This window comes from Sparus aurata, chromosome 7, assembly GCF_900880675.1.
Source record: "Sparus aurata chromosome 7, fSpaAur1.1, whole genome shotgun sequence".
NCBI classification, from domain to species: domain Eukaryota; kingdom Metazoa; phylum Chordata; class Actinopteri; order Spariformes; family Sparidae; genus Sparus; species Sparus aurata.
This window is the reverse complement of record NC_044193.1, coordinates 15,189,032-15,204,825: the sequence shown is the minus strand read 5'-3', so window position 1 is coordinate 15,204,825 and position 15,794 is coordinate 15,189,032. Positions and strand designations below refer to the sequence as shown.

General features: G+C 40.6%; 2 protein-coding genes across 3 annotated transcripts; both read right to left on the bottom strand.

Moving 5' to 3' along the window:
• Positions 1-3: 3 nt before the first annotated feature.
• Positions 4-6,712, bottom strand: usp21 (ubiquitin specific peptidase 21). Its single transcript, XM_030422676.1, has 12 exons — positions 6,542-6,712; positions 5,717-6,109; positions 5,198-5,254; positions 4,391-4,508; positions 4,198-4,312; positions 3,665-3,784; positions 3,506-3,570; positions 3,235-3,422; positions 1,916-1,994; positions 1,718-1,825; positions 1,117-1,231; positions 4-936 (listed from the first exon to the last, which is right to left on the bottom strand). The coding sequence occupies exons 2-12, from the start codon at positions 5,870-5,872 to the stop codon at positions 837-839; spliced, it is 1,221 nt and encodes a 406-aa protein (XP_030278536.1). The 5' UTR covers positions 5,873-6,109; positions 6,542-6,712; the 3' UTR covers positions 4-836.
• A 126-nt stretch (positions 6,713-6,838) lies between these two features.
• arhgef3l (Rho guanine nucleotide exchange factor (GEF) 3, like) lies at positions 6,839-15,619 on the bottom strand. Of its 2 annotated transcripts, none has more exons than XM_030422673.1 (13): positions 15,235-15,619; positions 14,454-14,502; positions 14,306-14,356; positions 13,700-13,756; positions 13,441-13,548; positions 13,188-13,346; positions 12,793-12,855; positions 12,560-12,656; positions 11,064-11,140; positions 10,617-10,874; positions 9,094-9,264; positions 8,561-8,753; positions 6,839-7,343 (listed from the first exon to the last, which is right to left on the bottom strand). In XM_030422673.1, exons 1-13 carry the CDS (start codon positions 15,270-15,272, stop codon positions 7,096-7,098), a joined length of 1,569 nt encoding a protein of 522 aa, XP_030278533.1. In that variant the 5' UTR covers positions 15,273-15,619; the 3' UTR covers positions 6,839-7,095. The 2 variants fall into 2 exon arrangements, with proteins under 2 accessions (XP_030278533.1, XP_030278534.1); XM_030422674.1 differs by having other exon boundaries at positions 7,096-7,343; positions 14,306-14,353.
• Positions 15,620-15,794: the final 175 nt, after the last annotated feature.

Below are 15,794 nucleotides of genomic sequence, written 5' to 3'. Positions count from 1 at the left end.
AATAATAATAACAACAAAACAACGACAATAAATAATCATAATAATAATAGACTGACTTGTTCCTTGTTCATTTATTGACTGATTCAAATGTCAACAATGCAATACATTCAACAGTGCAATTTGTCCATATATACAATAAAAGTAGACACAAATGTAAAAAATAAATAAACATACACATATGAATAGATATATATATAGGGGGAGAGAGAAAGAGAGATATTATAATTCAGTTAGAGGGAACATATAGCTCATTTTCATATTTTCAGCTTTTAAGGGTGTCTATCCACGTGGTGGGATATAAAGATATATAATTAAAAAAAGACTGCATAGATAGTTAGGCTACAGATAATTGACTATTTTTAAATTCAAGTTTGAATGTAAAATAAAGTCAGAGAATTTGAGTAGGTAAGTCTACAGTAAGTCACAACTGAGTAATGAAATATTGCCATATTTCTATTACACCCAAGATTTGTTTTTGCATATTTGGGTTTGATAGGAAGAAGAATCGTGACCATCTCACATTAAGAGCTCTGCATAATGTGAAAGTACCCCACTCACTGCTGCCTGAGGAGCACACAGAGACTTGTAAGGCTACAGTCCGTCTAAGAGCCGTCCCAGCTTTCATACCGAGACTCTTCAAAAGCTTTTCCATGATTTAGGAGGGAAGACCTGCTCTTCAAGCCCACTTGAAGCGATGGAGCTCCTCTCTCCTCCTCAGAGTTCATTTGAGCTCATACAGAAGTTCATAGATGGCAGCACTGCTGCTTCTATTTGTTTCTATGGACACTGGAGGTAAAGTTGATCTGATTGGCTGCCTGGCTCAGCCAGTCTCTGGTCTATTTCCTAGCGTTGGTGGTAGTGGTGCTGTTGCTGCGCTGGTAGAATAGCACATAGGCTTGATTGGTCTGAAGCTGGTTCTCTGAGACTGGAGTCACACTGTAGGTGGGTAGATTGAGAGTTATCATGAGAAACAGCTCCAGGTTTATATAGAAAGGATCTCAATACAAATGATATACAGAGAAGGCTATCTGAACAGTCGGTCTATAGCATGCAGTGGGTAGGAAATTGCATATTAGAAATTATTATTATTAAATTCATGTGCAGGGCAAGTCTCACCTGGAGTCATTGTAGAAGCACCATCCATTTTCATCTGAACAGCAGGCTGTGTAGTGGCCCATGTTCACAGTCCCAGCGTGGTTACAGATTGCATATAAGTCATACAGCACTGGGCCTGTTGGAACATACATTGGCATAATGACTCCATTCCATTGCCCAGAACTATGTTGTTTCAGTGTTCCAAGTTTGCACATCATGGCATAAACTACTTGTTGCCAACATGCCATTAAAACAACCATAACATCCATGGTTCAAGTACTGCTGGAGACCTTGTCCTCAACTCTTTCACATCTCTTTATCTCCATGTCTTTTGATTTCAATAGTTGACTTTACTGTCAACTGTTAAAGTAAAACTCTACGATGCCAGCTTTAGAAAATCTTGTTAATCTATTTAGTGGTGTCAGAATGTTAAAATGATTACTTCCACCAATTCATGGCTCCTTTTCTTTCTTTTTAAGATATAACCTTCACAGGCCTGTGTATCTTTAACCTCTCCTGCACATTTAATATTTCAACGTAAAAAGACAAATATTGACTCAGTTACTCAAATAGAAGGGTAAAATCGAAAGAAAGAAAGAAAGAAAAGTTTGTTTGTTCTTACCACAGTCGATGGGTCCGTAAGGCCCAAGGTCCAGGTTAGTGAGTGGGAAGGATACGTACACCGTGCTTTTACTGATCGACCACCGTGTCATTGTGAAACGATTCAGATCTGATGGAGACGGTTAAGTATCATCATTATAATTGCACTGAAAAACATCTTTTTCAAAAAGGTTTCTAAAAGAGTTGTTGCCAAGGATACGGATCACGATAACCTGGGGAAACCTCTGGATGGACAGTTGCTTGGTGCACTCTGTATGCCTGTTACACCTCTCACACATCTGAAATACACAAATACACACATCAAATACATTGCAAATAAACAAGTCTTTTGTACACAACTAACTAGACCAAAAAATGTAATGTAAATTAATTACAACAGAGAGAAAATTGATGTGTGTGTGATCCACTGCAATTTTGTATTATAGTTCTAATCACCACATAACAATTGTAATATTGTTTGGGCTCTTACTATTTCATCACCTTAACAAGATACTTTTCATTCAGAAAAAAATAGTTTCTTTATTGATAACACTTTTCAATACATGTATATGTTAAAGAATATATATATAGATATATATTTGTGCTTATGTTTCTAATATTGAATGCTACACACCAAATGTGTTTTAAAGTTAGGGGTGCAATTATACTGTGCGATTATCATCGTGGTCATATCTGTGTGAGTGGAAATTGAGTTTTCTTTATCTATATATATTTTCTATTTTGTGTTTTATGTCGTTACACTTTATTTGCCACCCAATTACTTTTTCTTCTGCTTCTTGACTCTTGAGCTGCTGTAGCAAGGGGATTTCCCGAATGTGGGAGTTTCCTCATATCTTATATTCCTCAACAATAAAATACCATTAAAAATACCAAAAATATAGAGGTTTGGAATTAAATAAGATTAAAACAGTTTACTTCATTATATGTCAACAAAAAAACATCAACTTTACAGCGCCATATAACCTGATATTATATTTTATTGTGTTTTTGCTTGTAATTTTATTATTTTATGTTTCTTTTATCTGCTGCTGTTATTTTTGTTTGCTTTGCCTTATGTTTTTGATTACGTGTTGCATTGTAGACAATGCTGTAAAAGCCCTTGGCTTCCTTCTTCTCCACATGTCTATTGATGCTCTTTAACTGTACTGTTTATCTTACAATGATGTTTAACGTGCTCAAACAAATGAAGATAGAAACAAAATAAAACCTTTAACTAAGTTGAGTGTCTTTTTATAAGTCTACTTTAGTTGTTATAGGAGGTGAATGAACTGCATAATCAGCTATTTCAGCAGCAGTGAAAAATGTTTAGTGTTGGCAGTGGATGAGTTCACATTCACTCCCTGTTTCCATAAGCCAGAATATATAATAAGAACAATTAATACAATTCAAATCATGCTGGATAACAAAAGCAATTTCATTTCTAGCTCACAGTGTCAACATTATTGGCCTTTGACCCCAAACTTAGAAACCATTTTTGTATTATAATCCATTAGTTTGTCACGTTCTGTGTTTACTCACTGGTGAATTCTCCTTGTCCAGTTTCTCCTCCTGAGAGAAGAGGTCCAGACACTCCCTCAGCGTGACCTCGCCGCCAGAGCTTCTCTTGGGGATGGGCAGAGACAGATCACAGAACACATCGAATGTGTTGGAATAGTGGGAGCACACTGAGCAGTGCAGCGAGCTCCGCAGCTGGCCAGAGAACAGGTCTGTGAGAGACGGGTGGCAAGAATCATCAGCGGTTGTACAGATCAGACCGACGGGTCACCACGACTGGATTTGCTTTCCTTACCTACTATTCTGCTGTCATCTCTCTCCAAGTGCTTCTTCCACATGGCTGCCGCCTCCTCGGAAATCCTAGGTGAGGACAAAAGATGAGAAAACATCCGAAGTCATATCAAGGTTGTAAAGGCTTGAATATTAAATCTTTTCCACACAAACACACACACACCTAAATCTGGTGAACTTTTGTTCAGTCTCCTTCCCTGTTCGTCGCACATTGGGTTTGCGGTTGATTTCCGTGTGCAGCTTGTCCAAAAGGAACCTGAGGAACTCCTGTGCGTCCTGTTGACTGGGTCAAATACAGAGACAAGGAAAGCTTTTCTCTTCATGTCGGTGCTACAGGAAGCTATTTCTATACAAGTCTCAATTGAAATAGTTCACGTCCTCAGGAGGTTGATATTGTCTTGTGCTGAATAAATCAAATAAATGAAAAACTTAAATCGAAGGAATCTCTGTCTGTCTGTGCTTTGAGCTTCTCAACAACAGCTCACCAAATGGACTTCACAATTGGCAGGTGTATTGCTGGGGTCCTACGGAAGTGCAGTATCTAGAGTGAAGTAGTTTGGATGAGGGGTTCTCGAGAAGTCAAAGCAATCCGGCACTGCTCTAGCCATTGCACAGCAATGAGGTTGCCTGCACAAACGTCTCAGTGGAGGATGCGGTTAACATGAAGGAAAACAAATCCATCATCTATATTCTCACCTGTAACCACTGAAGTATGGCACAGCTTCTTTAAAAAAATTGTAAAACTGTCGTGGGTTCACAACTGTCTCCCCTTCGTTTTCATTCCAAAGGCCCAACAGCACCTGAGAGAAGGCTGGCACAGAGAGATAAGGAGTGATGAGAAAACACAAATAAAATGAAGAGGAGGGTATCGCGGGAGAGAGGAACATACCTTCAGTGAGCTTAGCATCCTCCTTGGAGAACTTCTCCTTCTTGTAGAGCTTCAGGAGGCAGTAGTCCCGCAGGCCACATGTGTGAGACAAACACTGGACTACCGCATTCAGGAAACACTACAGAGACAAAATGTAGAGGAGGTGTTTATGACAAAAAAAGAAAGGCATCCTGGAAGAGTTTCTTCAAAGAACATTGTTTAAAGCAAAGTTCACCCAAAAACTTTAATCATCATCTAATCAGCCCCCTTCGGATGGAATGTCAAGTGACAATTCAAGTCAGCAAAACATTTCTGGAGCTTCACAGCAAAACAGCGTTGCAGCATTCTCCTAAACAACTGAAGTAGATTGGGACATAATATGGCTCAATTCTCAAAGTTTCCTCGAGCACCGAGATCCCAAATCGATTCAAAAAGATGTTCTTTACAGCCTTTTTAAAGCCGAAATCTTCACTGTAGCTGCCAAGCTAAAAGCATTAGCGTGCACCCCCTCTGAAGTCGGTGCACAAGCCTGACCACGCATCCAAGGTGTAAATACTGTCTTTTCAAATCAATCGAAAGAACGTGTGGCTTCTAAGACTCAGATTATGCTGGATGAGCTGTATGGAATCATTTCTGTTGGGGTTGTTTTAAAAGAAGTTCCCGTCTACTTCACTTGTTCAGGAGATTGCTGCAACACCAATATGCTGTGAGGCACCAGAAATGATTTGTGGACTATAAAACTTCATGTAACTTTCCATCGGCATGAGGGTAAGTAGATAACGACTGAGATATCTTTTGAAGCAAGTCCTGCATCGTTTAAACACTTACTGTGTTTCCTATGTTTCTAAGGCCAACTCTTCCACTTCCTATGGTGAGCTGCTCTTTCTGGAAAACAAAGACAACACAGGAAGCGATTCACTCACATCTGCGAGCACAGTATAGTGTACAGCATAGCTTTTTACTTGTATGTACACGCAGCTCCCTGCATGCGTGCCCTACTATTTGACCCCTGGCCATGTCTGTACGATGTGTCACTGTCTTTCTGCCTTAACCCTGCAATGTCAGTGTGTGTGTACAGCATCAGTGGGACAGATTTAGTCTTCTTATCTCATTAACATAACAAGACGGGCTAAAAGGAGGTCAGCCTCGAGCATTCATCCTATTACCGACCAAGGAGTGCTGACAGGTGCTGAAACACGTGTGTGTCGATGTGCTCTCTCCATTAATTCCTCTGTCTGTGTTTATGTTTGTCTCACGAGCGTCCCATTAATTCTACATGAAGAAACAAACTTTCGAGACGACCGGATTTGAAGGTTAGAGCACAAATCACACTTGTGTTTTGCACACCTCATTGTCAGCGACAAGCAGCAGGCCCATCAGTGAGGTGTAGAGGACAGACTGGGAGATGTCGGCCGTCTCTCTCTGGAGGCCATTCTGAGACACCAGGGTCCGACATAGGGCCTCACAAGAGCCCTCCACGTTGACGCCACTGGCTCCAGGCATCCTGCTCTTACTGGTAAACCTCAGAAGTGTCTATGGATCGAAGGTCCTCTCAAAAGAGTAAAAGCCAGGTGGTTCGCAGCCTCAGACTGGAACCTCAGTTTTTTCACATGCAGGGTCAAAGTGAGCAAATTGTGAGGCTGGTTCATAAGCTGCCTGACAGAAAGAGTCCACTTTAAAAAAAAAAAAAAAGATGATGGCTCTTCTCTTTTCAAGGAAAAACGTCGAGGAATGTTAGAGCTGAAGGGAAAAAGAAGAGGATTAATTTGTGATTGGGTATCCCTTTAAGGTAAATCCTTATCTTAAATAGATCAAGCTGATCCATTCTGGCTCACAATTCTCTCTCGTAATTACAGCAAGCACGACAGCTCAGAGAGTCAAGGTCTGAAATAGATCTCAATGATTCTGACGTTAACAAGAAAACTTGAGGGCGCATGTTTACAAAAAAAATGAGATTTTTGTCGATCTCACATGAAGTGATCATTAATTAAATAGTCAAGAATTTAAGCTATAAAAAGAGCACGGCAGTATCACAGCCAGTGCACTGAGATGTTACCAAAGCCAAAACTGGTTGGCTTTACAGGGAAATAATCTTGCAAACAAAGTAAGTTTGCACATGACGCCTGATAAATACAGCAGCAATAGCGAACAAACAGAGCGGTTCGGACTCACCTGATCACTTGGGTCACTCTATCTGTGGACAAAGTGTCCTAACCAAACTGTTCCCATCACTTGCTGAGCTGTTAAAAATGCATAAGGGGGACGTCTACTGTTTCACTGTGTGTCTGTAGGCTAGGGCTGAAAGTCTACCTCTGTCTCCTGCACTGTCACCGGTGTCAGAGAGAGTGAGAGCGAGAGAGAAAGGTGGCGAGAGAGGGAGGATAATCGTCACTAATCTTTTCTTTGTGGATCTTGTTGGCTATACTTAGACCTGTTTTTGTGTACATTGCCAAGGGTAACACAACAAACTTCCAAGTGTCAGTTTATTAAAAAAAACAAAAAAAACAATGAAAACATTTTACATTTACATTCAGTAATACTGTCCCCAGGATGCACAGCACAGATCACCACAATCACACAATCCATCAGAAAAATGCATGAAAACAATATTATCCTTGTGTCTGTCTAAGCACAATCGTCTCTCACAGACAGTCTCTCATTTTCTCTTATATCAATGTACAGATGTATAGAAACTCCCCAGGGTCTCCTGCTGATCAGTCCGACAGTCAGCGACTGGTATGGTCTGCCATTTCTGTGTCCGAGCTGAGGCTGAGCTCGGCTATGTGATACAGGGCGGGATCGGCCTGTGGGGAGAGCTGCGACTGGCTGGTCTGAGCCATCTTGTCTCGCGAGTGCACGATGGCCTGGCGCAGACAGGTGATCCACTGCTGCTTGCTGAACGAGTCGTTGGCCTGCAGACAATACGGGTGGAGTTTGGAGCGTCCTCTGGCGCTCACACGGAAACAATTCCTCACTGTGAGACGGAAAGAGAAAGAAGGGAAGGAAGGAGTGAGTTTCACTTCAACTAATGAGCTGGAGTTGCATGACTCCCTCTCAGTTTGAGCCTGTACAATGTACAGTAACTCCTTTATCCCTCACGTCACAACCAACATGGAAGGAGAGGCATAAAGTCTGCATGTCATGAACGCAATAATAAAGAATGTGTACTGTATTTGACCGTAGTGCAGAAACAATTAATGAATAAGTTGACCAACAAAACATTCATCATCAACTGTTCTAATAATTGCAACCAGCGTTTATAAACCTTTACAACTGCTTAATGAATGTTTTATAACAACATTGTTTTTGTAAACACCGAAGTAACTATTAACTTAAGTTAAATTAAGTTTCATTATGCTTACATGTATCATTTAGGAATAATGGTTGTCATAAAGTGTTACCAAAAGATCAAAATTTAGAATAACTAGTGAAAAAATGTAACTAATTAAGTACAAGTATTTGATTCAAGTACTGTACAAATGTGTACTTTATACTTCCACTCCGCTAAAATTCAGAGGCAAATATTGAACTGTTTACTCTAATATGTGAATTTGATAACTTTAGCCATTGGTTACTTTGCAGATTGCGATTATTAATACTTTACTGTTATTTGGCATTGAAGGAGAAAAAATGAGAAATAGCTGCTTTTCATTTTCTTTGTGTAATCATAAATTGAATATTGAATAATTTTTCATTATGTTTTCACCCATGTCTGTTGGTTGGTTGGTTGGTATGTCAGCAAGATTACACAAAAACTACTGAACCGATTTCCACCAAACTTGGTTGAAAGATGGGTCTCGACCCAGAATAGACTTTGGTCCCTCTTTGTGTGGATCTAGGATTTTTTTCTAACTTTCATTAACATTGAGAGATAGGGCGTTGTTTCAACTCAAATGCATGGATCTTGGTGAGTGTGGACAATTTGATGCAAGCCTTGGTCTGCTGATCTTAAATTATGGTTAGGTAGTTAAGGATGGTTTGAAATGTAGTGTTACAGGGCTGTTGGTTGTGATATTGGATTAGGCCTGACTGAATTAAAGGGAACTGTTGAGACTTGGCAGAGTTATGCGCGCTAATGAGTACCATTTTAGTTCATGGCTTAATCTATCTATCTTAATCTAAAAAAAAAGTCCTTAGTTGCAGCCCTACAACACTGTGTTCAGTATCATTTAATGACTGTATAGATGTTACCTTTATCATTTCCTCCAGTGAAGGCTCCCCTGAAGGTGCCTCCTCCAGCTGCCTCCCCGTCTGGGATCTCCTCCAGGTTGATGAGGGCATTGGGCAGAGGCTGTCTGTATACATTGAACACCTGAAATCCGTCTCTGTCTTCAGCAGGCCTGCTCAGCACCAAAGCCAGCTCAAACAGGAAGACGTGCAGCCGCTAACAGACGAGACAGAAACAGAGAGAGAGATGCTGCTTTACGAGAACGCTTACCACAAATATATCATCCGTCATTCACAAAACAAGCTTTAGAAATGATATAGACGTGACAGTTACGCTACAAGGTGATGATACAAAGTGCTCTTTCTAACCACAGGTGATAAAGCACTCATATAAAGGGCCTTACAATCTGCACGGGGGCAGAGAGGTCCCATAACTGTCAGTATTTCAGGATCCACTGTGCTGTGGAAGATTTGACCCTCTTCAGTTGAGACAGAAACAAATCTAGACTTCAGGTGAAGCCCTCAAAGGGCAATCAACAACGACAAAGAACCTCTACCTGGCCCTTGTTGTTCTTGAGCTCTCCGTGGCAGTAGAGGAAGCGAGACTGCTGGATCTCTGGTAGTCTCTGACTCTCTTCGAGGTAGCTGAGACCCCGCCTGTAGAACTGACACTCCGCCTCGCCTGTCTTCTTGTTCACCTCCGCCACGATGCTCTGGATCAGCTCCAACTGAGCAGAACAAAGAGTGACACAATGTTTAGCACGTGGCCTTTCGGTGATGAAGAAAGTGTCTCCCCTCCTATCTAAGTGAACATTTAACATGTAGCTTGATAGCTTCTTGGTTCAAATATGAGCTTGAATGTTATGTAATATAATGTGACATCAAGGGATCACGAGCTACTGAGGTTTATCTTTCATAAGAAAAGGATCTCTTACTGCATATTGAGGCACCAGTGTGCAACATAATATTACCTAAAGCTGAATGTCTGGACTTTCCACGCTTGCAGGCTGATGGACCCCATAATAAGAAAACACTTTCCGATATCTATTTAGTATTGATTAAAGACACATTCCGTGACTTTTCTACCTTAAACTAACTGCTTCAGAATCATGTTGATGGTGCAGTGTCTTGTAATAAGATGAATATGGTGTCTGTTTCAGTCACTCTGTCTCTGTCACTTGTTTCTGCAACATGTAACTTCAGTGAGAGGGCAGGATCACAGCGTTACACACACGTTTACTTCAACATGCAAGTTTTCAACACATAAGATTGCGACGTCATGAGTTTTGTTTGTAGCGCCTACATAAAGTCGGACAAATTATGACAGACCTAGGATAAGCAATAATGACAGCAGTGTTGCGATCAGAAACTGTGGGGGGTGCCAAAACGCACACAAAACCCCAATTTCTACATAATGCTGCTTTAATATTCAATATAGCACCACATACATAACGATCCTAGGCTTTAATACTTACAATATGTGTTTTTTATGCTACTTTTTATGTTGCAATGGTAAAAATCTGATCACTGGTTAGATTTTTAAAATGAGACATAGAGTTGAGAAATTAGATGTTTTACTGAAGACGAAATAATATATTAGCACTTTTGGTAAAATCATCATTATCATTCATAAGCGATTAATTTACAGCTAATTAAACTTAAATTTAGAGTTAAAAAATAGATGAAATGCCTTATAACCTATTTATTAAGCAGTTGTTCATTATAAAGTTGCAACTGATGTTTACAACACTTGTAATGGTATTATTAATGTTTCATTGTTCATTGTTTGTTATCAGTGAAATAACTTAAATTAACTTCAGATTTACTTTTTTATTAATGATGGTTATTCTAAGGACTTAAAGCAATTGAAAGGAAACGCAAGTCTATTTAATACAAGAGAATCTGCACACATAATGCATTAAACTGTGGATATTATTCAGAACCCTTTAGAAATAACAGAATGGTCTTGTTTTATCCTTTTATGTCAGAGTCTGCAAGTCCACAAGGTTAACATTTAGATTTAGCAATTATCTGGTGAAAGTCCTTTGAATGCACATGAATTTGTGGAACAGCAACTCACAGCATCAGGCAGCGTGTCCTCATCCGGGTGGTCTGCAGGTGTGCACTTCTGTATCTCTTTCAGCAGCAGGGGGTATTTGACCAAACGGCTCCGAGGGAGATCCAGGAAGTTCCACAGGTCCAGTTTTCTGCTGAATGAAGACTCCTGACACAGGCGCAAGAAGTGCTCCACCCTTTTCTCGAGCTTCTTCTGGTCCAGCAGGGCTTTAGCCCCCACCTGGTTACAGCAGTACGTAACGTAGGCCTCCAGGCAAGGAAACTGCAGGGAGAAGGAGGAGGAGCAGATGAGCCAAACATAAGCCGAGATGCTCACATGCTGAACTCTGTCACTCTGTTTATGAGAGGAACATAATAGAGGAACTAGTGGAACTGGAGAGAGTGAAGGTGGGTTGTGCCCTGTTCTCTTCTTCTCTCTCAGTTTTTTCTTAGTTTCCATGGAGAGGCTCACCCAGCTCATGAGAGTAGGCCCCACCTCTCCGACTGTCTTCTCTGATCCCCTCAGACGCTCGAGACGACCCAGAAGATCTGGCACGAAACACAGACACAAGTGTTGGACTCTTATTTATTTTTGCTGACTGCATGCCAGAGTTACTACATCTCGGAGACGGCGTTGGCAAATTCAACTCAACTTCCTTAAGTTAAAAAAAGACATGACATCAGCACACTCAGTTATAACATGGAAACACAGAAAGTGAATGGATTAACGTGAATTCTCCTCGTGAGGCTTTACACATTCATTTTTGTGGCAAATTAATTTTTCTGTCTGTATGAGTGACTTTTAATTTTACCAAAGTTATATTCTAACATGACATCTTTACTTTCCCACAAGTATGATTTGAGGGTGTTTTTTATATATTTGTATATACTGCAATATATACCATATGAAAACTCACTTTAATAAGTTACTCTTAAACTCATTTTAATGTTCTTTTTAATTACACTAAGACTCAACTAATACTCAGTGGTTAGCAACAGTGGTGAAACAGAGGTGCTTGTACTTTCCTGGAGTATTTCCATTTTAAGCTACTTTATACTGCTCCACTACATCTTTGAGGCAAATATTTGACTTTCTACTCTATTTCGCTTGTCTGACAGCTTAAATTACTGGTTACTCTTCAGAGTAAGATTTTTCCTAACCTTCTGTTCAGTGAGAACTACTTTATGACTAAAGTATCGTAGAGTTCCTTATCATGCTGAGAAAATGTGCCTACTTCTTAAGGGTTCGTATGTAAGAATTGTATCACCAGACTAACCACAAACTAAAGCTATCGTTCAGTTAGCCACGCAGCAATGTAGGTGTTTGGACCGAGACGGGACTGGGGCTAGCTGGTTAGCATGCTAACTTCAGTAGATAAAATCTGTATTGCAGTACAAGAATGAAGATGTCGTAACGTCAAAACAGTTTCTTTCTCGCGTTCTGATGATCATCTTAGCAATTTTTTGGTGACATTTTCTACTGAAATTCATACATATTGCATCACTAAGCTAAAAAAAAAAACTTTTTAAATCCATCTTGGATTAGCTGCAAAATGCATCATCAAAAAAGCTGAAAACTGAGCTCATGAAAAGTTTTGGTTTTATTGTCATTGTTATGACCTTATAGAATGATGCACTGATGTAGATTAAACTATCTGTCTGTATAAAGAAGGTAGTTAAAATGAGTTCAATCTGAAACAATGCAAAATACACATTAATACAGCTTTAATATTAATCCATAAACATTAGATATAATAGTAAAACGCTGACACGGAACATTTAACTGTGCTATAAGTGCTTTTACTTTTTATACTAGAACTACATTTTTGCTGATTATACTTACATACTTTTTTTTATGCAGAATTTTGAGTATTTTCCCAGTTTTTTTTTACTCAAGTAAAGGATCTGAACACTTCTTCCACCACCGTTCATCCTTACTTGCCTTGTAAACGATTAGTGAGTGTTTACCTTGATGGAGAGGAATGAGGGAGTCCAGTGTCCCAAAGATCTGTCCAAGCTCACTCTCCGTCATGATGTCCAACTTCAGCATGGGCTCATAGTACACCTGGTAGCAAAGGTTAGGAAAGAATATAAATGCACTGCGTGAGAAATTGATGTCTGGAGGTGGAATTGCACTTTGTGACACATTCGACTTGCACGAGCAGAACAGAGTGGCAGTGTTGGTGGTTGGAAAAAAGCACCTTCTTGACCAGACTGAGGTCGTCGATGAGTTGTCTCTCTCCCTGAGTCAGCTCATAGATCACCTGCAGGAGAGTCCAAACACGTTAAAAACACCAAACATGTGGATGCAAACACGCTTGCAATTTGATGTGAAATACACAGACAGGCAGTTTTTTTTACAGCTGATTGTTCAATAAGGGAAGTTGAGCCCGCAGTGCCAGCTCACATCCTCTTTCATAATCGCCGTGTAGAACAGCTTCAGGGAAATAGCGCATACACTAATCACCCTGCACACACTGCAACCCACAGCACCACAGCACCACAGCCTGACCCAGATATCCCCAGAACACACTGCATCTTGTTTGAGAAGTTTTTCTATGCAGCTGAAGGACTTCAAACTAGCCGTCCCTCTTACCTCTTGACGTTTGATCTCCTTCACAGTGAGGTCGTGACTCTCCACTGTGTCACTCCAGCACTGGCTGTTGCGTCGGCGTGGAAACGATGAGGCCTTCGAGCGAGGGCGCAGGGCGGCCGGGGGCAAAGGGCGAGCCTCCGTGCGAAAACTGATCGAGCGCTTTGAAAAAAAAAAAGGGCAGCGTGGTTGAACATCTGCACGCTAGAGTCGTTTGTATGGCAACAGGTGCGTGAGTGTGTTTGTGCACTGTTACCGAAATAGACTGTCCGATGCGTTTCAGAGCGGGGGTCTTCACTGGGGTTATGACACCTGTGAGGCTGTTGGACTTCCCCACAGGTTTGACCCTTTTGTTACTGGGCTCCTTAAATTAAAATAAACATAAGACTTAAACAACAACCAAAAAAAATGGCACACAAGCTCATCAAAGTGGGTCATTCATCGGACTTTCACTGGCTTGTTTTACATCGGAAGCCTCTAACACATCAGGGCCTCTGCAAAAGGGGAACAGTCACCTCTGAATCCTTCATGTGGTCGGACATCAATTCACCCTCCTCATCTTCCTCTTCATCCTGGCAAGAAAGTAGAGGCCGCATAACAGAATTAGTTAGAAGCGTACTTCTTAAGAGAGAGAGAGAGAGAGACACACTCGAGACACTTTCAGGAAAGTGGAAAGAGAGAGAGAGATGTGGAGAGGGCTGAGATGGTGCACGGTGCAGATCTCTCATTTCCTGTGTGACACTTTCAAAGAGGAAGAAGGCTGAAACTGTGCCTCTGTAGTAAAACACAAGATGTCTGCCTGCTTTTGACACACTAACCACATCAGCTGTATAGTCAGAGTGAGAAGAGTTTAAATACCAGCAGTAAAAAAAAAAACTGTATCTTGTCCTTGCTGTTACACAACATGATCAGACAGCAGAACAGGAAAAGTGGAAAATCACAGTGGTTGAAATGCGACCTAAAAACCAAGATTTGCGCTGTCTGAGAGCTTCTGTGGCTGCAGAGCTGAGCACAGCGTTCATGTAACTCATCAGCTCTGCACTCAATATTGTGGTCACAAAGGTAAGGTTGACTAACTTCCGCTAGTTACAAAAGAGACAGAGAGAAACGGCGCTTCTCACCTCCATGATTCTGATCACAGATTCGGGGCCCGGGTCTTGTTTTCTCTTCTTCTAAAAGCAGAAATTCAAGTGAGTTTTTTGGGTAGGAAGGTGCCCACATGTTTTAGACACGAGGAGTTAAATAAATAAGGTAGGTGATGTGACTTACACCAGCATGGTCACAGGGGATGGAGTTTGCCTCTCCTGGTGAGACATACCTAAAAAGGGCACACACACACACACACACAAAACTCATTCAATTACACATTTGTCATTTTACTTGAGATACATCTAAAGACAGCCTGTGATCCTGCTAGTTTGAGCCTGAATGATCAATTCAGCAGATTTTTCTGTGATTTAAATTAGTATGGGTTTCATAGAAGGGTAAAGATTAGATTAGAATACAGATCAGTAATACCAGATTCGATCGCAGTGATCTTTCATGCCTCCTACGTATTCAAGTATTTAATCCTGTTGAATCAGATTATCTGTATGTAGCTGACACATAAATCAACACTTTCTCAGACCTTTTCAAGATACTTTTACCAATTTAAGACCGTTTCTTTATGGAGTAATCATCCTTTTTTTCTTATTCAAGGATTGCAGATAAGTATGAGGTTATGGAGTGTAACATATGTGATCCCATGCAGAGGTAGGTTTTATGTAGGAAAATGATTATTAGTGTGACTTTAAGCCAACGGGTAAGTGCAAGTATACAGTAAAAATGTCGTTGTAGGTTCAGTGGTACGTTTGAGCATTTTGCAACATCAGAATTGCGAATTAATGCAAAAAACCACATTTTAGACACCAAATAACCTCATTTTGACAGAATTTGAAAGATTGATAGATTAAATTAGACCAACTGATCTGTGAATGTAAATCACTCTCGACATTATTTCAGTCTGTGTGACACTGAGGTAGAACTTAGCGATGAATGTTAGGTATCATACCAGGAAGTCCTTTTTTCACCGGTCTCCTCCAGTTCCATCTTCTCTTCTTTCTTCAGTGCATCTTCACAGAAACGTTACACATTCTCAAAGTGAGAAAAGTCTGAAATAATCCAAAGTTACGGCCGGCGTTTCCCCCCCCCACCGTTTCATGAACGCACCGAGTTGTTTGCAGGGAGCTTTGTCACAGCTCGATGTACTCCTTCCTCCTCACTTTCTTCCTCATCTCACAAATCGACCACATCCTTTAGAGTTGCACATACTCATGTATCCGCTCTTCTCAGGGAGGAGGGTTCAAAAGTAGTTTGTTCTAACTTATTACCCAAAAAAAACTGTTGACAGCTTGTGCACTACTTTCCAGACCAACGAAATTAAAATGCAGTATGATGCACAAGTAGGAGTGAAAATTACGTTTGTAACTTCACTTTTAAACGAGTGCTGAATCTGATTAGGCTTTCATGTTAATTTCTCAGGTAGGCGTTTAGCTGATTCAGAATGCGTTTCCTGGATGTGCTCTACATTGAAACTTCTGATTAACAGAAGCAGAAGCAAATTACACAGAA

Excerpts from the sequence above, each read along its gene's own strand:
- usp21 (XM_030422676.1), bottom strand. The coding sequence starts at position 5,872 with ATGCCTGGAGCCAGTGGCGTCAACGTGGAGGGCTCTTGTGAGGCCCTA. Across the intron at positions 3,785-4,197 it reads CCATACTTCAGTGGTTACAG|TCAACAGGACGCACAGGAGT; the intron begins GTGAGAATATAG and ends TATTTGACCCAG. Across the intron at positions 3,571-3,664 it reads CAAAAGTTCACCAGATTTAG|GATTTCCGAGGAGGCGGCAG; the intron begins GTGTGTGTGTGT and ends GTCCTCACCTAG.
- arhgef3l (XM_030422673.1), bottom strand. The coding sequence starts at position 15,272 with ATGGAACTGGAGGAGACCGGTGAAAAAAGGACTTCCTG. Across the intron at positions 13,347-13,440 it reads GCATCGGACAGTCTATTTCG|CGCTCGATCAGTTTTCGCAC; the intron begins GTAACAGTGCAC and ends TTTTTTTCAAAG. Across the intron at positions 12,856-13,187 it reads AGGAGATCAAACGTCAAGAG|GTGATCTATGAGCTGACTCA; the intron begins GTAAGAGGGACG and ends ACTCTCCTGCAG.